The sequence below is a fragment of the Glarea lozoyensis genome (genome assembly GCF_000409485.1).
Source record: "Glarea lozoyensis ATCC 20868 chromosome Unknown GLAREA7, whole genome shotgun sequence".
In the NCBI taxonomy this organism is placed as follows: domain Eukaryota; kingdom Fungi; phylum Ascomycota; class Leotiomycetes; order Helotiales; family Helotiaceae; genus Glarea; species Glarea lozoyensis.
The window spans coordinates 1003137-1026392 of record NW_007361002.1 but is presented as its reverse complement, the minus strand read 5'-3'; the positions used below and the strand labels follow the sequence as shown (position 1 = coordinate 1026392).

The following is a 23256-nucleotide window of genomic DNA, read 5'->3' as shown; positions in this document are numbered from 1 at the left end:
GAAATGACCACCAGAGGTTGCACCGCAGGTAATAATAGCAAAAGCAATCCCCAAAGCGTATGCCCAACCAATTTGGAATAAAGATCCATAAGCTGGATCTTCCGCATGAATAAAGAACGCTGCCTGAGACGCAATTCCGGCATACCTTTTCTCGGTTAGCATTTTCTCCTCTGCCAGAAACACGAAGTGACACCTACACGTAGAAAAACACACCAAGACACTCCGCTGCCATTTCTCTAAACCATCTCGGTCTTGCATGCTCAAAGTCGAGCTTTTGTTGAGACACAGGCTTAGGTGCGACTACGTGTCTATGAACGTGTTCTTGTACTGCGTCCGTTATTCCCACCTCCATATCATTTGTCCGTAGCCTGTGAACATCATTGCCCGTCGCCCGGTAGGTGTTCTCTACATGTGAAGAAGACATCTTGTAAGTTGGTGAAATGACCCGAAAGGTAAACGGTCGCAGCTGATGATAATTTACTGCTGCTTACTCCTTTTGTCGTATAGCGAAGCCTCTTCCAGTAGCGAAGAGTGATCCGTTATAAGAGACAGCAGGCACGGGAAATTTCCGACGTATTCAAGATTCGCATCAAGTGGCCAAAGACTTGAGGGGGATGTTGGGATTTAAGTTAAATACCATAGGTTGGGCTTCTTTATTGTGCTAGCCTGCTCTAGTGAGCTTCCATGAACGAAATATCTCCTCACCGGGAGATAAAAGTTTCAAGTGCCTCATGTAGCTTCTTTCTCAGTTAGAGATTCTCCCTCCAATGATACTCGTAGAGGGGTAACAAAAGACCCTCCGTCTAGACCAATGTAGCTCTAGCTTCACATCAAGCAGACGTCATCACAAATGAGATCTAGTCATCACCGTACAACGGTCCCAAACGCACAACAACCTGGGGAGTTCTTGCCGCACTTACCCCTATCGCGGCTTCCCATCTGGGATAAAATAAGCTGCGCCAAAGCAATAATAATACGTTTTCAAGGTGGAAAGACATCATTGTTTAACTTCGAGGTATACGAGGAATCTCTAAGTGGGCCAACGGCTCGTAGCGGTCAACCCCAACCACTTAACTTCTCTCACGGCGACTGGGCGCTCTTCACTAACCTCCACATGGCGGAGAAGAAACATGGAGCTAGAGTTCAGCCGGTAACTGAGTAGAAAGAAGAAGCACAATTGTCAAAACGTGGCAATTGCTTGTATCCTTGCAACTCGGAATCTCTTTGTTAATCGCTCGCATGACACAAGAATCCCAGGTACACTTGATCCTGAAAGATTTCAAAATCCCACGCGAGTTGATGGAGATAGAAATTTAATGTACGGAGTATGAATTTATGAGTTATGAAAATGATTGTGGGGGATCCGGGGAACACCTCCTCCGCAAAATGCGAACGGTGGGGTCCGGGGATTAGTGGTTGATCGACATGGCGGAGGCTAGCCAAAAAGCGCCAAAAGCTTGACATTAATGGGGCTAAAGCGGGTAGCATGCCGTCACTAAGCTTATCTTTCATCGGATTTAGCGATCATAACGTACAGTACATGCGAATCGATGTTATGGCGATGAGAATCTCGAACGGCACGGAAGCTGACAGCCTTTCCCTTCTTTGACTTCTATGACCTTGTATACGATAGTGGACTTTAGAAACTTGAATCCCATTCCACAAACGACATAATTGGCAATGTTGAAGAATGTGTAAACAATGTTTATGTTGATATCGAAGACAGCTATAAGAATAGAAGGAACTCCTCTCAAAGCGAAGTGCGTACAAGTGACGACAATGTCTAGAGTTTCCCACCAGCTTCGGGTCAGTTTACCGTCTTTGTAAAACCTTCCGTGACATGGATTTCTATGCTCCCCTTTCACACATTCTAGACCGTACCCGTACCAACTGATTTTAGACAACGGCGTTCAAAAGGCGGATCCCTCATACGTGCGGATTTAAGAAGAGTTCGGAGCCCGCAATAGAGTTGCCCGAACAGACCGACGACGACTGATACGGAAAGAGCTATAGAGACCCCACAGAGTGGTTTGACATGTACATCAACGGCGACTAATTTATGCAATGAGATGAATGGGCCGAGTCCTAGCCCCCGCGTATTCCGTGAAGGTGCGTAAGCTGTAACTAAGCCTCGGCTCGACCCCTCCTTTGGCTCAAAGAATGGCTTGCCAAAAATGGGGGCGGGAAAATTGGTGTGTAAAAGTCTTTTTTACCAAGACTTAATAACCGCTTTTATTGACGTTTGTGGGTTAAGATACTGTCTCTTGTCATGATGCTCAGCGAAAGTTGTCGTGGCTGAAGTCGACTTTATGAACCCTCATAGGCAAGTATCAGGTTATGGACTTTGAGATACGACAAGTTGGACTCTTAAAATCGAAAAGTCGCATCAATTTCTTCAATTAATTAGCTAGATATCGGTGTCCATTGACGCTTACGTTTCCACCAGGTGAGGAGCCTCTATTCTGCGTCACTCAAAACGTGTTAAACATACTTATGTTTCCGCAGAAGCTCCTGGATCTTAACAATTGTTTCCTCGGATCTCAATATATAAGATTCCACGGAACTTAAACAAGTACAACTTTATTCTCATTTATTAGTTAGTCTCGAAAGGTTGTGGAGTTCTCATAATCTTCAGCTTTTATTATTCTCAGACACTAGCTAATAACGATCCTTTCCACTAAATCGTAAGGTCATTATATCATTATTTTGTGATAGTTTTAAGAGAGAAAGGATTTTCAGTTTCTTGATATGAATGCACACATGATCAGTGAAATTTAATGAAATGCCCCTTCTTCTAGAAAGTGTGCAATGAATATTTGTTGTCCACCGGCTTTTGAAAATAGGGTACAATATCTGAAGACGATCACCATTCGTTATCTATGAGATTGTTCTTTACACTCTTGTTGTTTTGGAACCAAAAATGATGTGGAGGTTTTAATTGATGTACATCTCTAAGACACGAGAGATTGTGAGTTTTTACGATCATGTCCGAAGTTACTTGCAGGTCAGAAGACAGTAAGTGGGTAAAAAAATCAGCTCTTAAGAAAGAAAAACATGATAATGTAAGCCTCCATGATCTATGATCGGATAAAAGCTTCGAGGCAGATGAAAGCGAATTCCAAAATGAATATCGAAGCAAAGGGGCTCAAAAATAAGCGAGAAAGCTACCAGCTCCAAATCGTATTTGCCTATTTTACCTCTAATTCAGAGTTTCAATATCGCTTGTATCTACAGTCGAAAGGAAAGATCTTCATTTACTGCTGCTATATATATTTGTTAACAGATGTTAGCATTGTTCCCTGCACTATGTTTCTACTCCAGCGAAAGCTCAATATGAAATACCTTAAATTTGCAACCAAGCTATGAAGATTTTAGTAAACCTACCATTTGTCAGTGCTGCATCCTAGGTATTTAGCGATGTTAAATGCTAGTCAGTGATCTCGAGTCACCTTTGAAGTTCTTTTGGGTTTTAAGAAGCCAATTAGCCCATTACCGGAGAATAGAATTTTGAGTATGAAAGTGATAACTAGCCCATTGCAAAGAAGAACATCCAAGATTTATGAAATTACGAGTGTTTTAAGCCTCTAGACTCAAGACACAACCCATGATATATGGCTTGATCATCTCGTTACATGAGGTGCATTTTCAAAAGGGATCTACGTCTACCCCTGAATACGAATCTTTATATTGAGAAACCCCCCTTTATTGCACGACTGACGGGATGCCCTTCTAGTGTATCAATGCTAGAAGTTGAGTTTCCAACACTGCTTCCTTCCCTAAACTGGTATACTTACCCTTTATAAGAAAGGCAATATTTTGTATTTATCTAGAAAGATTGAACAAGTATGAATGTTTGGGTAGAATATCGTGTTTCTACCGTAGGGGATGTCCCGTTAGACTTGCAACCTACTGGTGAAGCTAACTCATCTGCTTCGGTTGATTTTCGACGATAAGAGCCGGAAACAATAACGACTCCTCAATAATATCTATCTGATTGCGCTCAATCTTCGTAGTGGAATTTCTTAATCGTATGAAGCTACTCGATTGTGATTAGGTATTTTTCGCGCAAGCGCTAACACGAAAGAAATATATCGAGCAAATGATCGTCTCATGAGAGTAAAGATTGGTATATAGTGGAAGATACTTAATTTTCAATGCTTCTCCAAATTTATTTACAAACGTGTGATATAAATTGCTTGGCTTGAAACTTATACACGAATGAGTCATCCCCACTTTCCTCACTTTCCTCACCTCACCTCGCAACTTCTCCTTCTGCATAACCAAGATCACAACCAATACTGATCTTGCGACACACTGAGTAATCTGAAGTTTCCAACCATGCCATCACTCGACCACATAATCCTCCTCGTCTCCCACTCAACCCTAACATCCCTCCCCCAATTCCTCACCAAAAACTTCACAGTCACACCAGGCGGCCGTCACGCCGACAACCTAACCGAAAACGTGCTGATCTGTTTCCGCGATGGAGTATACATAGAGCTCATCGCTTTTATCCCCGGACAAGAAGGACGCGAGACGCATTGGTGGGGAAACAAGAAGGAGGGCGGGATTATTGATTTTGCGTTTACGGGCGAGAGTGCGGAGGGGAACTGGGAGGCTGTGAATGGGAGGCTAGAGGGTAAGGAGGTGGGAGTGAGGTATGAGAAGCCGGTTAAGGGGGGGAGAATTAGGGGAGATGGAAAGGAGGTTAGGTGGTTTGTTACTTTTCCTGAGTTAAAAGGGACGAGGTATCAGAGGGGTGTGTTGCCGTTCTTTTGTCATGATGATACCGAGAGGACATTGAGGGTGCCGTCTGACAAAGAGAATGTGGAGCATTCTTGTGGTGCCCAAGGAATTCGGAGCTTATCCATCTATGTTCCCGAGGAGATGATAGATGAGTTAAGAAAAGTGTATAGTGCAGTGCTGGGAGTCGATTGCGACGATGGTGGTGGATATGTCGTCAACAGTCTGAATGGAGGCATGAAGACTACCATTGTGCTGAAAACTCCCGCGAAAGGAGATGCAGCACTGGAGAAAGAAATGAACGAGAGAGGGGGCCTGTTCATCGGAGAGCTGATATTCTGGGGAAAGGGTGGAAAAGAATTGAAAATCGATGGCGATAGGAGTCTGCGCTTAGGCTTAGGTGATCAATTCTTTTGATGCGAAATCTCACAAGAAGAATTAGTTGCGTAAAAGCGCTATTTGCATCAATACATCTGCATTCAGCGAAGTTCTGAGTTAAAGAGCAAGATGACAAGAAAAATAAAGAGTGCCCCTCACTAAAAACGCAAATGGCTGCCTTGACCAACCACCACAAGAGTTTCCAAACCATACCGTTCGAGTATTCTTCAGATAGTTACCATTCTCTAGGTGGCACTATTGAGTAGCTTCATTGTAAGAAAATCATAGAGTGGTTCCTTATGCTCCGGTAGCTTACGGACCGACATCTTCAATTGAGAATTGTCACAGCATAGTGGCAGGAGGCGCACAAAACTAATCATATTTCAATGTGGACTTGACATTCATCTATTTGACTACTGGCTGGTATCAGCAAGGCGAATAAAAGATAAGGAACTTTTACTTACTCTCATTGATCTAGCCCTACATATATAAAGGATTGGTTGGCCCCTCAGATGTTGGATCCTGAACAAGAACTTCAAGTGTGCATTCCATCAAACACCTGGTGGAAGTGACAAGTAACCTGAGTGTTTGCATACAGTTTCCTTTCCGGGGAGTTTGGAATTCCCGTTCGTAGAGTTCCTATGCCGATTGTATGGTATGGTTAACGGGTAGACTTCCAAGTATCCTTGCCTCACTTCGTCTGCCAACTTGGGAAATCGCTCCCTTAATCGATACTGCATCGGGATCAGAATTTGCTGACATTGATTCTTTGACATCGAGTGTTTGCGTGACACCGAATCGACTTTTTTGCTCTGTATCATTCCATAAGAGAAGACTTCTCTGGGAGATACAGGCCACCCTGAGGGCAAATTCGTTGGAGATTCAGACTCCAAGTTGCATACCTTGAAGCAGCTATTCCGGCAAGAGAGGTACAGTTCCTTTCAGTCCTGTGACGTACGGCTCTAATTTGCTGTAAACAACCAAATTTCGTCGAACACTCAAGCAGCGTCTTTTGACTTTTGATGCTTTACGAAAGATACCATATTCCGCAGACGGACTCCACTAGCCTTCAGCAAAAGTTGTTCGGCTGCTTCTACTTTCTGTTTGGCACTGGTGGATTTCTTTCTTTTGTTTGACTTGATCATCGCTTCCCGTGCCTTGATGCCTTTATCAACGGCCGGCTCCAACTCCCGACTATAACCATAGTCACAGCTTTTCAAAAATATGCGAAATAAAACCTCTATCATAATAGAGACTTTCGCGTTTTCATTAACCGAGGTGGTCAGTGCTGCGAAAGGGAAAAAGCACTTTTCGAGAATGTTTAGGTCAAATTCATCGCTATTCCTTTCTCTAATGGACGTAGGATGAGGCGCTGCATTAGATATCATTCGGCGAAGGAAAAACTGTGTAAGTGATACCTGGGCAACTTCAGGTATGTATGAAGATTGGCTCGGGGCCAGAAACAACATGAATGATGGAATAGACAATGGCCTCATGCATAAATAAATTGCCTCGTACAGGTCTACAATATCAACAAATTCATCCGGGAATTCGGCTGACGCCCGTGAAAGCTATTTCTCGTTAGTCTGGACTAGGATTGGGGGTAAAAAAATAAGCCTTACAAGGGCAAATATTCGTTGGCGTAACAATGTTGATTCAACACCTCCGAGATATACATCGTCTTTGGTTGACGCTTCGTCCTCGTCCTCGCTCATTCCAAAGTCTGGAGAATGGAGGTCTTCTTCCGCGATTTCCTCGTCGTAGCCACCAAACGCACGTTCCTTGGTGGTATCGGCTCGTTTTCGCTTTTGTGCATTTTCAATTTTCAGCTCCCTGGTTTCGTTTTTGAAGATTTCGGGAAACTCCCTCAAGCTATCAGAACTACCATCAGCGAATATGGCTTTAGCGATCCGCCTCACAGCGCTTGACTGCCCCTTGACATCTGACAAATATCGAAGTAGAAGACAGTCCTTGAGCATTTTGTGGTTGGCCTGTGTCTCAGAAGCTTGGGGCTGCGATCTATGCACCTCTTCATCCAACCTAGCCCTTTCTTTCCAATCATCGTCCAAAACATCCAACAAGTAATCTAACCAGATTTTCCAACATTTCCATCTCTTCGGATATCTGACGCTGCAGTTGAACGCCCATCCCAACGCGTGCCAGAAATCGCTAGCACACCTCCGTAGCCTGCCTTCATTTGCGATGACACCGCGCATGTTCTCTGCATTTTCTTCGTCTGATCCGCTGACTCCATCATCCCTATCGAAAGTCCTTCCTCTTCGTTTTGGCCTAGCATTGTACGTGTGCGCAAAAGAAAATGCTTCATTGAGCCTGGCATTGAGAGGTCCCAGAGTAACCAGAATGTTACGCAAAAGAGTTATGGCGCGAGCTTGAAGAGTATTCTGCTCGCTTGGGTTTGCTTGTGTTGTCCATCGCGGGTGAACTAGAAGACAGCTGACGAGTTCTATGTGGAATGGTAAAGGCGCGATCGTTGGGAGGTTTGGATAGTCAGGATGAGAAGTACCAGCGGTGACAAGATCACTGAGAAGAGTGAGAGCGCTAAGATCTAAACATGATCAGTATCAATCATGTACGTCGACACAGCTACATACATAGTTGCTCGTCAAAGAAGATGTGGCAGTGCTGTTGAATCTCGTTAGTGATGGGTTTCGCCGGCCGAAATGAACGAACAGGCGTAGAAATAGCCTCTTCGTCTGCCATTCCGTGGTCTGACAAGGCAGAATAGAAGGATTCCGAGGATGCTGGGCGTGACATGATTCAAAAGAGAGGACGCGACTTGACGCGCCGGTATCAGGATACCAAAAGTCGTGAACCAGTGAATGGACAAGCTGAGTATAGGTACAGACCTTGGGGATCTAGACAGGTTCCTGACTGCAACGAAGGGTTCCACAAGTTAACTTAACCCAAAAGATCCTCTCTGTCCGTCCTTGGAAGGCCATGCTAAATGCTGCTCAAGTAGCTTGAATTGTAGAGCTCAAATTGTAGAACTTCAAAGTCCGAGGTTCACTTGGGGTTCTGTGATCGGCCCGGACTGGCTCCGAACCACTCCGACGCCCACCACCCCACCCGAAGTGAAGAACGTCCTTCCCACAACCTCTGTCCTACATCAATGCGCTTAGGAATTTCTACTACACATACTTCAATGGCTTGCACATATGTTTGTAGCGTTAACCTAGGCTATGGCCATATTCGGTATCAAATTTCTGTCTTGCACCAGTACAGGCAGGCAGTCTTCAATCTCTACATCGCAAGTCGCAAGTATGTCGGTTGCATTTGCAACGAGCCTCAAAATTCCTTCAATGTCAACTATTATATGGTGCAGCTTGCACTAGATGCTAGCGGCTTAGATGTTGTTTTCTTATCCAGTTCTGGCTCGAGTACAACAGGAATTGCTCTCAATTTCGGTAACATGTCTTCTATTCGCGTTGTGGAGTCAAGTGTCCTACTAGAGTTTCAGATTACGACTTTGTCGATCTAGTCTAATTGAACTTTGATGGAAGCTGTATTAGCTTGAATGAAATACGCAACCACACATTGACGGCATCGGGGAGAGCAAACGAGCTATATTTCTTACGATGGCTAAGTTTATTGCATCAACAGCAGCCGGCTCTATTCGCACTTCGCTCAAATACGAGCTCTACTGAAGCTAATCACAACTCATACAAGACTCAATGTCTGATGCGATTTTAGAATTGCCGACTAAAACTCCATGCACATTCAGTACAAACGGGACCAGCGACTAACTAGAGAAGCTAGCAAGTGCTGCGACAATCCTATCCTCTCAATATCTAGAACTCAGTAAAAGTGCCATCGTAGCCCTCGAAGTCATCTCCACATCATATTCTTAGTGATTGGTAGGCAAGAACGTCGTGGAAATGTTGGGTGTGACCGTGCCGATATCTCTCTTGCTCAACTCGAACCCAAACTCAAGGCCTGGGCCAACCTCACCGTGCCAAAATTTCGTACCCCTGCTTTGGTTTCTTCCCTAAGTAGTCTCCAAGCTGGAGCTCTTCCACTAAGACTCCCACACATCAAATCCCGTGTCCACTTGGTCAGATTTAAGGGTAAAACGACCTCGGCGAAACACAAGGGCACTGGCAAGATGGCATCGCACTTCGCGATACCTTCCCGGCATACATTCCTTAAAGACCTCAGCTGTCTCCGACTTTCCATCAAAATCTACCTCGAGTATTTTACCTTCTGGTAAATTTTGATTAAAGCATATCAGAAATTCTCTGAAGCTACGGAACCCCCACACCATTTCCAACTCATATCGCATATCCTCAAGCACAGTAGTATCTCCTGGGCTAAAGCAGTCCTCCCCTTTGTTAGGCTGCTTTGCGACCAAGCGTAAGATGTTCAATGTCGGAATGAGAGTCCACAGTGGATCGTCGGTGTTCACGTTAGCATGCCAATGATCCAGCTCTGCTATGATGAATAGAAATCGCATTCGACACCTATTTGCTTCGGTAAAATTGCGTTTGAGACAATGACCTGCGTCGCTGCTGACATAAAGCTTAAAAGCGTTCTTTCCGTACATGATATTCAGAGCTTCGTCGGAAATTTGTTTGCACACCATGAATATACTGTTCTTCTTTCTGTCGATGCCCCCAGGTAGAGGGATGGTTACATCATCCCAATCTACCTCGTACTCTGAGTCTGTACAACCACCGATATCCATAACTTCTGGTACGTGTGTATTCTGAGAGAGGCAAGACTCAGAGATCGTACTCTTTCTTTTGTCTGCAGTCAGATTATCATCCGCGGCTTGATGTTTTGAAGATGTTTGTGTATCTCGCTCTGCAGGAGCTTCGTCAAACTCGAATATAGATGTCCTTTTCTTAGTGATCGTATAGTTGAATTGAGGTTCGTACGCGTCGATGATTGTCTTTGTCGGGATCAAATAATGGTAAATGTGGTCGCGTATCTCGAATGGCAGACCAAGGAAGTGTACAGTCTGTGCTGCCATGGTCACCGATCTGTTCTGCGAGAAGCTGGTATGATGCTTCACTATCGCGTTTTATTCTTGTGGCTATAGGCTCTCGCAATTTCAAAAAATTGAGTTAAGGGAGTTCCAAAGGAAAGGAACCTGTGGTCATTTGGTTGGAGTGTAGAGGGGAAAGCGTGTAGAGGGTGTGGAACAAAACATAATATTCAAGGCTCGGTCTCGAATACCTCCTATCATTTCTCCGCGGATGGCATGTTGATTCACCAACAATTGGAAAGTTTCTATTTCTAGTATTCATTGACACCACAATTTCAGAATGAAGTGAATATGGGTGTTCTGCTTGAAATTCCCGGCTTATACACATATTCACCAATGAGATCATTGCCTGTATAACATCACTATCTATTGTCCTTGTGTGGTACTTTTGTGTAAAATCTATCTGATGTAAGACTGTTTTCTAACACTAACTTATTATCCTTTAAGCCTGCTGAGTATTATATTTTAAGTACTTTGACACTCTATTAGCAAGGCTACAAGAAGTCACTGGTCAGTAGAAGGTGTCTAAATTATATGATATAAGTTTTTTGTTTGAAAATAGCATCACAACATAATTATCTACCAATAGTACCAGTCTACAAGGAAATGTTTCTCTTATAAAGTTCTTTCATGGTAAACATCTGAGCATGTCATAAATTGCTAGATACTATGAACAAAATTATTCATAGTTCGGCAAATTTCACACCCCGTTTGATAGACATATCGATATCTATCAAAAGCATTCAGGTTGTCCCTCGAAAACTTCTTCAGCGGGGCCAGACTGCAGCAAAGCGTTACATTATTATTCCTAGTCGCTGAATCAACTCTATACAGAGACCTATGGATAGAATCTTGACTTTGTTGCTTAAGAATAACTCTACTTGTTTAGGCCATTCTCCAAACTCGAAGTGACTATCTACAGCATCGCTAGAGCGCTGAAATTGCATTAGTCACAATAGAAATAACTCGCCATATAGCGCAAAAGTAAGGTGCAGGTCTGTGGCTCTAAGTAAATCAGAATTTTGCAATGATCCTACTTTCATTCCTACCGGTCCCGGTTCGTATTTTGATTGTTTCACATAAACTCTGTAGTAATAATCGGGTCAGATACCGACGGACAGGATGGATTTTGGACTAATTTATTCACACAATATAAAGTCAGCAGCTTTTTTACTTTGACTTACCAAACAGACATTTTGTGAGTAAGATGAATATTCCGCCTTTAAACCCTTGGCTAATACCTGTGGGAAGTGGAAGTTGTACATTGTGTAACAATTATCTTCGTACAAAGCAATTTTCAGAACACTTAAATATTATAAATAATAGATATGCTAAAAACTGCTTTGTTGGCTACTATCTCAGAGACAACAAACCTCGACTTCTATGTTACTCTTTCTTTTTAAATAAAATTTATGTTTTGGTGATTTCTGTCAATTTTACAAATAATGTTTCCATCCTTTCCAACCAGTAAAGCTTGATTAGATCGAGTAAATAGAAATAATTCAAGGGCATTCTCCTAATAGTGCTTTCCAATTCTCTTTCACTATAACTTCATTTATGTTACAGATTTTCCTATTCAAAAAAAACACTCACTACACGAAGTCGTCATCTCCGAACTTCCAAGAATTGACAAAATCTAGATATAGTCTTCATTGATTGGAATTGGTTGAGTAAATGTCAGCGGGATTGACATATTTCACATAATTACGTCCCAATTTAGCTCACAACTTAAACCCGAGTTCCTTTTTTGGACGAGGGTAGTTCTTAGATCTTGATGAATCTAATTATATTTATTGTAAAATGAGCCATCTAATTAGAAACCCAGAGTGCTTATAGATGACCGGAATGAGTTAGAAACTTGACTTATCCTAATGTGGGAATTTATCCTAGATCGTACTTGTCCTTTCAAAAATTCCAAAACTCTTATTCGTATCTATCACTTCTTTATCTTTATAGTAAAAATCATGTCACTATTAAACAACTAATAAGTGAATCAAGGTACACCGACTTATGTTCTAGTCTAACGTCTATTATCAAAGATAGACTTTCGCTTGTGATCAGAAACCTCTATGTTCAAAAGGTAAAATACAAAGTAAAATTTGGAGTTGGGACATTGACTTCTTGTTTACTGTAGGTGATTGGAAGTTAACTTACGAAGTGTAGCTTATCATTAGAGTTTATTAGTAGGATATCCTGCCCTGTTCTTGTTAATTGATACATCAGATTACTACAAATTATAGTGTCAACATAAGGTAATTTAACTAAGAGCAGAGGCACTAAATAGCCTGTCAAATTACGAGATATTGGCACTTCAGTTCCTAACAAATAGAGAATTAGTTAATTCCTTAAATACAAGCGCTTTTCTAAGAGGATGACCCCGTCCCGAATTGCCCGCCAGGAATGTTGGCCCGAATTTCAATGTTTAACCACGTGTACGAAGATAGCATTTTACTCGCTCCTGCCTTTCAGGAAACCAAAAATTCAGCTGACTTCGAAACAACTGCTAAGTGGCTGCTACTGTTCTAGAAAATGTAGCCAGTGTCAAATTTGCTTCTGTTATTTATGTATTTCTATAACAAATGTCGTTTGTTCAATTGATTGAATATAATGCTGGATCGAAGATAGGCAGTTTAATCGACTTTTGAACAAGAAAATTACGTCTGGGCATTGCGACTCTCTCACTCGACCCTCTATTCAATGTATTGCTGAAGAAGAAGATAAAATTGACCGAGATGAGTTCTCATAGGAGTAAACTTTCCAAAAGACACGACTTATTGAAATGCTAGGAACTTCGGTGTAGATAATATTAACAACGCAGCGTATGAATCAACCGGCTAGCTCCTGTCAAGATGTCCTTTCTACCAATGTCTCTCAAACTTAGGTGTTGCAATTCGTTCCGAATGTGACCATATGCCACGCTAAGGGAGGGAGGGCTTTGCGCAAGTTGACCCACCAAATCCAGTCATAAGCCTTGACTCTCATGTTACCGAAGTAGATCTCGTCCGTAGGGTTCTTGTAAGGCGTCTTGATCCTGTCGATCTGCGCCTTGGGTGGTTCGCTGCTACTCTCCGCTTACGGATCCTTTTTCTCGTCTTTTGTCTTGCGACCCATAATTACGATTGTGAACGTCGCGAACGATATATATAGTAATATGAAATGGCGATCGGTATAGATTGATAATAGTGTAAGCAATAGTAAGCACTTTCGCGGAAGAGAATATAATAGACGTAAGCGACTGTGAGCCGTGTACGTAATAAAGATATAGATTACGTCTTTTGGGCCGGGACCGTGACGGCCTCGGGCCGTCTATTGGCGAGATGGGACTTAAGCAAAAGGTATGGACGACGTCCTTGACTATTGGTTGCCTGAAGGCGACAGCTTTCTGTCTATTGTAACTTATTAACCCTTGTACACTTGGCTCCCTTACAATAGGATAACGACCATCGGCACGGACCGTAGTGTCTTTGTGATCGTGGACGGCTTGTCTAGTTTATTAAGGGCTGTTTTGTCGGTAGCCGACTAAGCTTTCTCGAAGTCGTTTACTGCGTCCATAGAGTTCTTGAGCATCTTTAAAAAATACTAGTAGTCCTCTTGTGCTCCGTAGCCGAGCCATCTAACTAAATACCTTAGTTGTCCTTTAGGTGTAAGTCGCTTTGCTAGAATCTTTTGGATTTCCCATTCGCGAGCTCCATTAACGAGCACGTTTCCTGGCTTCGTGCTGTTACGTTTATAACGTAGCAGTCATGAAATGCCTCATGGTCATTTTCTCTTTTATACATGCACTTCGCATTAACGAAGCTATTTTCGCAAGTTAGGCAGGAAATCAAATTGCCATAATAAGGAGTCCATTACTCGGAATTGAGGAAATATATCGCCGGGAGAGTCGTAGGATTTTGGGACAACAACATAATTGCGTGTACTTAATTGATTTAAGTATTCTTCGTCACATAATTTACTTCAAAACTTTAATTGAGTGGAATTAGTTCAGATATGGAAATGACTTCCACTCGTTCTTCTTTCTCATTCAGACATTATATCTGTGAAGTCCACGGAAATGTTCCTATTCCTTAGAAGCTTTAATCCATTCAGAATAAATTATTGTTAAAAATGAAGTGTAAACATAAGGTGTTAACAGCAAATTGAGAAAACAATAACAACTCTCTTAATTTCGGTTATCTTGGATTTAAGAAAGCCCTACAGTTGCAAGATGTGCATGTGGATTAGAATGTGGGGTTCATTGTAAGAGACTAAAATCACAGTAAAACTCACGTTTTCTATTTCAATCTATACTATCTCAAGCAAGAGATATCTTGTGTTGAATTAAAGTGTTTTCTTAATTAGAATATCTAATAATGAAAACACTTTAATTCAACACAGTTTGTGATGAGAAATAGTAGTGAAAAGATGGAAATTTATGATTAACTCAAGGTAGCTCAACACGAAGACATTAACAACCTTAATGGCCTTTCTTCTTTAAGAGAATCAAAATAGATCAATTGATCTACTTGTTAGTAGCAAATCGTAGTTGAATTGAAGAATTATTCTGTCTTTAATGTCTAAATTAAACTTCTCGCTTATCTTTAGCAACATCTACCTATCCATTATCCTATTTTAAATGTATAGTCTAAATTAAATAATCAGACATAAGTTATCGGTTTGAGAAAATTAAATGGAATTGCCATATTAGATATTTGTGTTAATTTATATAATTGTGTTATTTCGAATGCTTATATTTACAGTCAGACAAAGTCGTATTCAGGACTTCAAGAAACAGGAACAACTTTCACCACCTTCGACGACGATACCCGTAATACAGAGAAAATCCAGAGTATCAATATAATGGTTTGCTCCAGTAACGACATATCCAGAAAAGGCCTTTTTGAAGGGGACAACTGTGTAAATTGACTTTCCACCCTCGGATATACTCAATCAGACTTAAAACTTATCAACATACATGAAATGGCAGTGATTTGGATTATAGCATGCAAGTCGTTCCATTCCTGTACCATTATCATTAGCATTAAGGATATCAACATTTCAGATTAATACCTGCAGGTTACTGCAAGGAGTCTGGGTGTCGCAACTTAGCTCACACAAACGTTAGGTTTGAAGTATGAAGATCATGGGGTTTTGTTTGCTTCTGAAGGTGTTTGCAAATGATCTTCCTTTGGAAATGCGAGCAATACACAACAATGCCACTTCTTACTGAGTTATACTAAGAGCTTTGGCATTGCCAAAGCTCAAAAATGAATAGCGCCATTGCATTGGCATGCGCTCTTATCAATAGAAAAATAGTAGGAAAAATCCACAGTTTGGACCCGGGAATAGCAAGTCCTATGAAGTACTTCCGATAAGTTGTTTGCGTGCTGTACTTTGACCATTACCTCTGAGATTTTTATTACCAATCATGTTCAATTCGCAAGATCTGTATAGAAACAGGACAGAGCATCGATTATGCGGAGCTTTTATACCGAGTATCTTCTTTAATGGTCCCTAGTTCCATGACCCCTCAAATTCCTGTAGCGTAGTCGTTACCATCCATAGGGCCTCTGCCCAAAGCGCATTCTCTTTGTTAATTTATTTTCGACTTTCTTTCCCATTTGGAATGCAGCTTCCCAAAGAGAATGCCGTATCAAAGAATATGCAGAGATACACCAGCGAATTACTGAACTCCAAAGACTTATAGGGCACACTGGGCAACGCTTAGCTGCATAAAGTTTGCTGTATTGGAGTTTGTCTATAACACAACAAGCAGGAAGCAGCACTCCGCACGGCTTCAAAGAATGCGACTATCTAAAACTAACTACCATGTTCTAGCGCCATACTAAATTCGCGACTTTTAACTACTGAATCGCCAAAGGAATTTAGTAAAGTGGCTCTCTGCCTGTGAACTTATAGAAATCTAAAGCAAATAATGTTTTGAAAGTCAGGTTCCTCCAAACGCCATGGTTTATCTCTCTTTATTATTAAATCCAAGCATTATCCAAACCTGCAGCACCAGCTGTCCAACTTAGCAGTATCTGTTCGCATATTCAAGCATTTCAATCCTGGTGGCTTCCATTGTCATTGTCATCAACGCTCCGAGCAGAGTTCTCTTGTTGGCTTGTCGGCTTATGTTTTCTGGGCGTTGGAACCGTGTCCTCCCGTCTCACGTTCAAAGACTTGCCAATTATTGTGTGTTTGACTTGCTTGGAGGGTTTTAGAGCTTTCTTCGCCGACGGCTAACCACTAGTTTTCCATCTTCTTTTGGGGATGGAAGGATGGCTGCCGTGGGAGGTGCTGCGAGTATTCTTACTCAGGTGCAGCAAAGTGGTTCTATGCCGATCAATACTTTGTCTCGAGTGTATCTAGCAGTCATTGATGTCTCTTTGCGGGAGTGTACAAAATTGAGCATCTGGTGGTTGTCCTTCCCTACATGCTCGAGGACTTTCGTGTAAGCCACGGCGTTCAGGTGTATGCACTGCTGTATCAACGTCGCCGACTTCATCGTCTTCGTCTACCTCCCGTGCGATCGCGGAGGCTTATCGCTCGCAATTCTGACCTTCAGGTAAGCAGGATCTCTAGCCGTGATAGGTTTTAGATCTTTAACTTGAAGATCTAGTTCAATATTCGGATGTTTGTCGTTGGCGAAGGCTGTAGCTTACGCCAACTAAGTTTGAGAAAGTCCTAAAGGCTTGAAAGGAACTTCGTGATCCGGATTGTCGGAGGGATCCATAGCGTCCATGAAGTCAAAGATATCTTTGACACTATGAGATTAGGCTGGACTCTTTGATGGCGGTCTCAGTGCTTGATCTTCGGCTTCAGTAGAGTCCTTAGTAACAACTCTATGCTGCTTTAAGTCACATATTAAACGGATACTATCTCCTTTTACGCGGTAAATAAGACTTTGTCTCTCTTAGATCAAAGGCCCTTTGAGGTTTCAATGATTTCTTATTCTCTCTTTATATGACATAGGATTCTTCCACCACAATGCTCATCGTCGTTGCGGAACTCGCCACGCGACTCCCAGGGCTTTGTCCACTCGTCCACAGTAATGATGATTCTTCTTATGTCTGGAGGTGGTCGTCTTAGGCCCAAAAAGCTGGCTAGGCTTGGGTCTGGGGGTCTATCAAAGGCCTTAAATCTATCCGTTCCTGTTGCTTTTATATGGAACCTCGGTGGAAATATGCTTCAAAACGAGAAATAGTGGCCAGGGCCTTTGTGTCTTGTCAGTATAGCTTCTCTACATGCTTAGTGGCATAGACATACCTTTGCCTTTGTTGGCAGAGGCTTGATTGCTGGTTTGCCGCGCCGTATCTTGCTCTAATAGCTGAGGATCGATGAGATCTGCCTCTCTGCTTTCCAACATTCCCGTACCTGCTTGAGCTGTCGACAAAATGAATTGTCTTTCGTGTTCCTTTTGCCTGCTATTGATTAGAGACTGTTCTTAAGAAGGGGGTTTAGGCAATGTACATCAAATATGCCCTGATGCTAATAGACTTGTCTATAACTCCTTCTCCTGCAGCCTTGGAGACTTCGAACGGAAGAAGAACCTGCTGGACGTTCATTTCTGGTACAATTCGGAAAAGAGGATGCTGTGTTTTATCTGGGTCTGAACCAGGCTCTCCTCTGTAATATCCACCGAGAGCAATACTGCCATCTAATTGGCTGACCTTTGCCTTAACGCCCATAAGGATTTGTTCGCCGTTGGGGAAGATATGCCAGAGGCCGACATGCCAGAAGCCATTAACGTCCTCAAAGTATTCATGACCAGGAAGCCTCTTTCCAACATCTCCTGATCTTGTATTATGGTTCTCGGCAGTGTCATGGGCCTCTACATGGTTCCACGGGCCTGACGAGAGAAGACCTGATGAACCCGGAGGATTCATAATGTCGCTGCCTTGTGGACTGAGAAATTGCGTTGCGGAAACGTGATGGTGGAACGCGTGACTGCGGAGGATGGATTAGGCTCTTTACTGCTGCAACTTCGACTCTACTCTGTTAGCATCTAGGCTATCAGGCTATCCAGTAATGCGATAGAGAGTAGAGAAGGGTTGCAGTCAATGAGATACAAAGGTTAAAGAGTAGACTCACTGTTTATATGACCTCGTGGCGCCGCAGATCTAGCAAACCAAAACTCGCGATAGTGACCCAAAAACTTCAAATATCAAGGCGCAAAGGCTGTAAAAGATACCAAATTAGCGGGAGATACTGTGATCTGCCTTTTGATTGGACTGGTTGAGATTTCGTTGGTTGTCGTCGAGGTGTGGTTGTGGTTAGAAGATGAGGTTTCCACGAGGCATCGCGAGGACAAGTCGCGCAACCCTGCTTAGGAGAGACTACTCCTCGACAGCTAGCAGCTCTCATTGGCTAGCCACTCAGAATACGCATCCATCTAACACCAGCTACTGCCAATATAGAGGAAGGCAATAGTCATATAACTCTTTGTCACATCTTCGTCTCGATTTGTACGCATACGCAGAGATATCACATTATCCACATCATGAAATGTAGTTGAATAGCGCTGCGATGCATTCGAAAGACGTACCTTTCCATCACATTGCGCTCTTTGCTACGCATCTGGCCAGTTTGCTCCAAAGAGAAGTCCTTCAGACCTTTATATCCCCTCGCACTGGCAAAGAGACCTAGTCTTCGACATCTGACAACGTTATACTGCGACAAGAATACATATAGGCAGAGCAGAATTCCCTAAAAGACCTTGACCGAGCGCGAAACTACTGTCACTACGCATCCAACGGCTAGGAACTGACGAAATACCATATGAAGAAGCCATACAGCTTGGCGGGGAAGGGGAGTAAGGATAGCGACACCAGCTTACCACTATAGCAGACCTGTTCCCCAGCAGTAGAGTCATCTTCTATCAAGCTTTTGATCCAGCTCTATATACTACAAAGGATTTGATAGTTGGCATAGCGATTCGGCACCCTGCACAGATACGACCATGCGAAGCGCGTCTGCGAGTCTCGAGAGGGAGGAAGAAGATCACGGAGTGCAGCTCAAGACGTCGCAAAGGCAGATTAAAGCTTGTCACAGTCACAGTGCTGGTCGCAGACTACGAACAAACGACGTTAGGAACCACAAGAGAGCAAGACGAGATGGGGCAGACTGCCGACAAGATGCCATAGTGGTTGGCTTACGGGTGAGAGTTAGTACGTTGTCGGTTGAGGTCTCAAGGACGCTGCTGCATGATTGACAAGGCTAACGCAGCAACAGTACGCGGGAGCGATTATACCGAACCCTCTACTTTATACGATCAAGACCACCCTTGATATTATAGAACGCTATGTGGCAGAGATGGTGGATGAAAGCTGGCATGGATTTGCAGGTTAGCCTACCACAGAAAGACCGTTAAAAGGTTTGCTACAAAGGACGCAGAACATGGAGAACAATTCGACATCTGGGATATCAGTAAACAGTTGGGAATGCAAGGACAAACTTTCAGGCGACTATGACCCATACAAGAAGGCGGCGACGTGATGGATACATTTGAGTTAGACACAAGCTGAAGCATTGCTGTACACAGAATATTACTGGGGTATGTATCAGAGAGATCAGCAGATATGTGTGTTCCTGCAAATACTGATTTGAAATGCTTAGAAAGAATCGTTTCCTGCGTCGAATCCTTTACGATTAGAACACACAAGCCATAAACCGGCGGAGGCTCTCCTACCTTTATAAACATACCTGTCGAGACAGTTGAGAAACCTCAAGCACGCTTTGGAATGACACAGGAAAGGGGAGGGCAGACATTCTGAGGTATGGTCCATCTATCGGATCTATCTACAAGCCTCAGGATGCCCTACACATCGATTTGGACCACAATACACCGACCTCCTACAATCCGGAATACCGACCACAGATTAAGTTTCTAAATATTGGTGACGGCGACAATAAGTAGACGGAATAGACGTGTTGGTTCATGATAGACAGTAAGTCAAAACCACACTTCCCAAGACGCATTACCTCGTCACTTGCGTACATGTAATCGAGTAGGAAGATAAAAACGATTATTTCAACTCCATAACATACACCAAAAAAAAAGGGTTCCCCAGCTAGGACTCTAAATGGGCAAAAAAGCGTTGCAGATACATATTCTGGTGTAGTGGTTGAGGTCTTGCACGACGTGACGAAGCTCGCTTGAGGTGAGGGAGGAAAAGGGGCTCGGTTAAGGTCTGGAGCACTGTCGGGTGCTAGCTTGGCTTTAGGAGCACCCGATTTACCGGTCACGTTTAGACTAGGACATTTTGTTCAGACTGGGATTTGTTAGAATAGAATAATAGAGCAATTTAATTTTACTAGGCAACAGAGACCTATTTCGTAAATGACCAAAGTGTTCGGTTGCCTACCTACCTATGTAGGTACCCAGAACCGACAGCGGAAGGGCTTCGCTTCGGATACTGCGCGGCACCGATACCACTACCCACGTATGCAGAGGCAAAGGAGACGTAAAGAGGTTTAGGTATCTAATTCTGTCACTGTATCTATAGCAGTATGAATACTACTATGCGACACTCATCATAAGGCCAGCAATCAATAAAATACGAATTGGTGGCAAACAAACTCCGTGCAAAGTTGGTAACCTGATGAGAAGGCCCATGACGACTAACACAAAATAGACAGAATTCGTCAGCTTTCGTATTTGATATCACAAGATTTGAGATCACTGCGGAGGTCAAAATGGAAGTTTCCGACCCTAATTGTTAGACTACCAGTATACACTTGACTTTTCCGTATGCACCGAAGACAGCGAAATCTTACCGTGGCTAGGAACTTGATGGTTCGCAACTGAAGGTACCGGACCTTCCGGATTCCCCCTCCAGATTTCCAAACCTGTTTTCAGTTTTGGTCTCTGTCGTTCTCCCATTTTCATCCATAAGCGAAGTTGTCGACAATTTAATATAGTTTTCTTCATCAAGCAGGTTGATGCGGTCAGATTGATGCAAGGTAATAGGATCCAATCGTTCGCTTAGAAGATTTGCATCCCTTCTCCCCCAAAATCACGTTGTAAACCCGGGTTAGCCCCCCGGAGCAGACTGCCGATCACTCTACCAGCCGCTGACGTTGAGAGGGTCTTTGCCGTTGCCTGCCGCAGCATGCCACGCAACATGAAATGCAAAGACGTCCGAGAAGCCACGTCGAAACCGTAATAGAAAGCGAAATGCTATCAAGTAGTTGATGAGAAGCAATGCAAATAACATGTCTGTTCGAAAAGCGACAAAATGCGGTCAGTCCAATGACTCGTGATCGTCTAGAGCCTGTGCATTTTTCAGGGACTTTCCGACTCTTCTAGATCCAAGTTGATGCCCCGAATTGAACGCCTAAAACACGGACTTATCGCATAATAATTCCAAGAGAGTCCGGGTGTGAGAGCACAAGCCGAGAAAAGAAACCAAATCGTTACGGCCCTCTTTTCCTAACTCATTGTCGGCTTAGAAATGCTGTGCTACTTTGCGAACAAGTGTCCGGTCCTCGGCGCTCTCGTGGTGGTTTTCTCCATGCTGAGGATGCTTTTCGGTCTGGACAATTTGTTGATACTAGTTCTGTCAGTAGTGACTGTACCATCTGATAGCCGTACTGGCAAGCGGATGAGGTAGTGATGTACGAGGCCTAGATGTGATGAGGTGTCTGAGAGGCAAGTCTTGCGTTTCGGTGCGAGTGGGTGCGAAGCCCCAATGGCCCAAATTTATGGGGACGCAGGGACCGACACACTGATGCAGGGACCTCGCTACCGTTCGAGACGTCGATGGTGGCGCTGTGGATCCTCGAATCGTCATTCGAGAGGGGAGATGGGAGGGAAGGGTGACTGTTCCAAGCCGTCCGTCCGACTCCGACGTCCAGACATTTGTTCCGCAAGGGTAACATGGCATCCACCCTCGAACTCATTCCGACCTGTCCTTGTAGCGCCCGAGGAATTTTGCGGACGAACTGATAGATAAATTCCTGGATCCCCGGCGCGCGCTGGATGCTCATATAACTGCTCTCATATCAGTGCCGTCACCATCGCGCTCGTTACCCGAAAGCCATTCCAGGATCATCCAAAACCTCTGTACAACACATCAACCACGCATTATCTTCGCAGACATTGGGACAACATTGACATCACTGGTTCTGCGGTAGAAAAAGCGAAGACTTGGGCGCATTCCGTAGACTGGCACGACAGTTTTTGGCCATCTCAACAAAATGTCTTCATCGACATCTTCAGTTTCTCAGCCAATATCGGTTCCCGTCCGCGAGGTCAAGACACGACCACGGCGCTCTTCAAAGTTCATAGAAGGAGTCGAGGTCACCCGTCCCGAGATTTTGCAGCAAACACCAAGCTCAAATGAATTCCTTTTTACCATTCTCTCCGAGATGGACGCGCACGAACAACAACGAAAGCATCGTCGACAGTCGCATCGCGGGTCCAACTCGTCATTCGAGTCATTCGGCTCATCTACGGCCGCCTCACCAACAACCGATTTCAGCTTGCCAAAAGAAAAGGAAGGACGGAGAAGTTTGCATTTTGGTCGCATGAGTGTAGATGGGAGGTCACGGGATGTGACAGGCTATACACAGGGCGAAACCGAGACTGAAACAATTGCCAAAAAAGTAAAAGGCAGACTTCGTGCCTGGACGCTTGGAAGGGACAAAGATGTGAAGCCCTACTCGGGCACGTGAAATCTTGAAGGAAAGATGTGGAGTAACTCGTATCTCAAGAATGTTGCATCGACGCAGCCATCTTGAGTACACAGCTAGCACTTGAAACAGGAGATATCCTCTCTGTGTGGGACAAGCAAACACCCAACCTTAAAACAAGAAGAGCTTTCGGTAGCGTCGGGGAAGAAGCAAGCCAAGACCGATATGATGGAGAAGTGAAAGATGGGCAGAAAGAATAAAGCAATTTCCAGGAAGAGTGGATGATTTCGTGTTACAAATTGTTGGGGGTTGACGCGATTACTCGAGTAGAGGTAAATTGGAAGGGAGGGTTGTAAGAGCGAAATTTAAGATGACATCTATCCATTATTGCTCTTGCATATATGCTAGTGCCATTTGACTGTTTGTAATTATCTTCGTGAGACGATTCAGCTTCTAAGTTGTTGTATGAAGAGAGATGTAGCAGTGATGTAAAAATACCTACGGAGTAGGTACTT

General features: G+C 43.5%; 6 protein-coding genes across 6 annotated transcripts; 3 read left to right on the top strand and 3 right to left on the bottom strand.

Moving 5' to 3' along the window:
• Positions 1 to 4338: 4338 nt before the first annotated feature.
• GLAREA_01528 (glyoxalase) lies at positions 4339 to 5160 on the top strand (the record flags this gene model as incomplete). Its single annotated transcript, XM_008088744.1, has 1 exon — positions 4339 to 5160. One exon carries the CDS (start codon positions 4339 to 4341, stop codon positions 5158 to 5160), a length of 822 nt encoding a protein of 273 aa, XP_008086935.1.
• Positions 5161 to 6119: 959 nt separating this feature from the next.
• Positions 6120 to 7896, bottom strand: GLAREA_01527 (uncharacterized protein; the record flags this gene model as incomplete). Its single annotated transcript, XM_008088743.1, has 4 exons — positions 6120 to 6692; positions 6744 to 7687; positions 7734 to 7764; positions 7813 to 7896. The coding sequence occupies 4 exons, from the start codon at positions 7894 to 7896 to the stop codon at positions 6120 to 6122; spliced, it is 1632 nt and encodes a 543-aa protein (XP_008086934.1).
• Positions 7897 to 9157: 1261 nt separating this feature from the next.
• On the bottom strand, positions 9158 to 10111 carry GLAREA_01526 (uncharacterized protein; the record flags this gene model as incomplete). The annotated part of the gene is made up of 1 exon (XM_008088742.1): positions 9158 to 10111. The coding sequence occupies one exon, from the start codon at positions 10109 to 10111 to the stop codon at positions 9158 to 9160; it is 954 nt and encodes a 317-aa protein (XP_008086933.1).
• Positions 10112 to 17296: 7185 nt separating this feature from the next.
• Positions 17297 to 17994, bottom strand: GLAREA_01525 (uncharacterized protein; the record flags this gene model as incomplete). Its single annotated transcript, XM_008088741.1, has 3 exons — positions 17297 to 17322; positions 17375 to 17529; positions 17579 to 17994. 3 exons carry the CDS (start codon positions 17992 to 17994, stop codon positions 17297 to 17299), a joined length of 597 nt encoding a protein of 198 aa, XP_008086932.1.
• A 1073-nt stretch (positions 17995 to 19067) lies between these two features.
• On the top strand, positions 19068 to 19456 carry GLAREA_01524 (uncharacterized protein; the record flags this gene model as incomplete). The annotated part of the gene is made up of 2 exons (XM_008088740.1): positions 19068 to 19265; positions 19340 to 19456. The coding sequence occupies 2 exons, from the start codon at positions 19068 to 19070 to the stop codon at positions 19454 to 19456; spliced, it is 315 nt and encodes a 104-aa protein (XP_008086931.1).
• Positions 19457 to 22306: 2850 nt separating this feature from the next.
• On the top strand, positions 22307 to 22783 carry GLAREA_01523 (uncharacterized protein; the record flags this gene model as incomplete). Its single annotated transcript, XM_008088739.1, has 1 exon — positions 22307 to 22783. One exon carries the CDS (start codon positions 22307 to 22309, stop codon positions 22781 to 22783), a length of 477 nt encoding a protein of 158 aa, XP_008086930.1.
• Between the last annotated feature and the right edge of the window lie 473 nt (positions 22784 to 23256).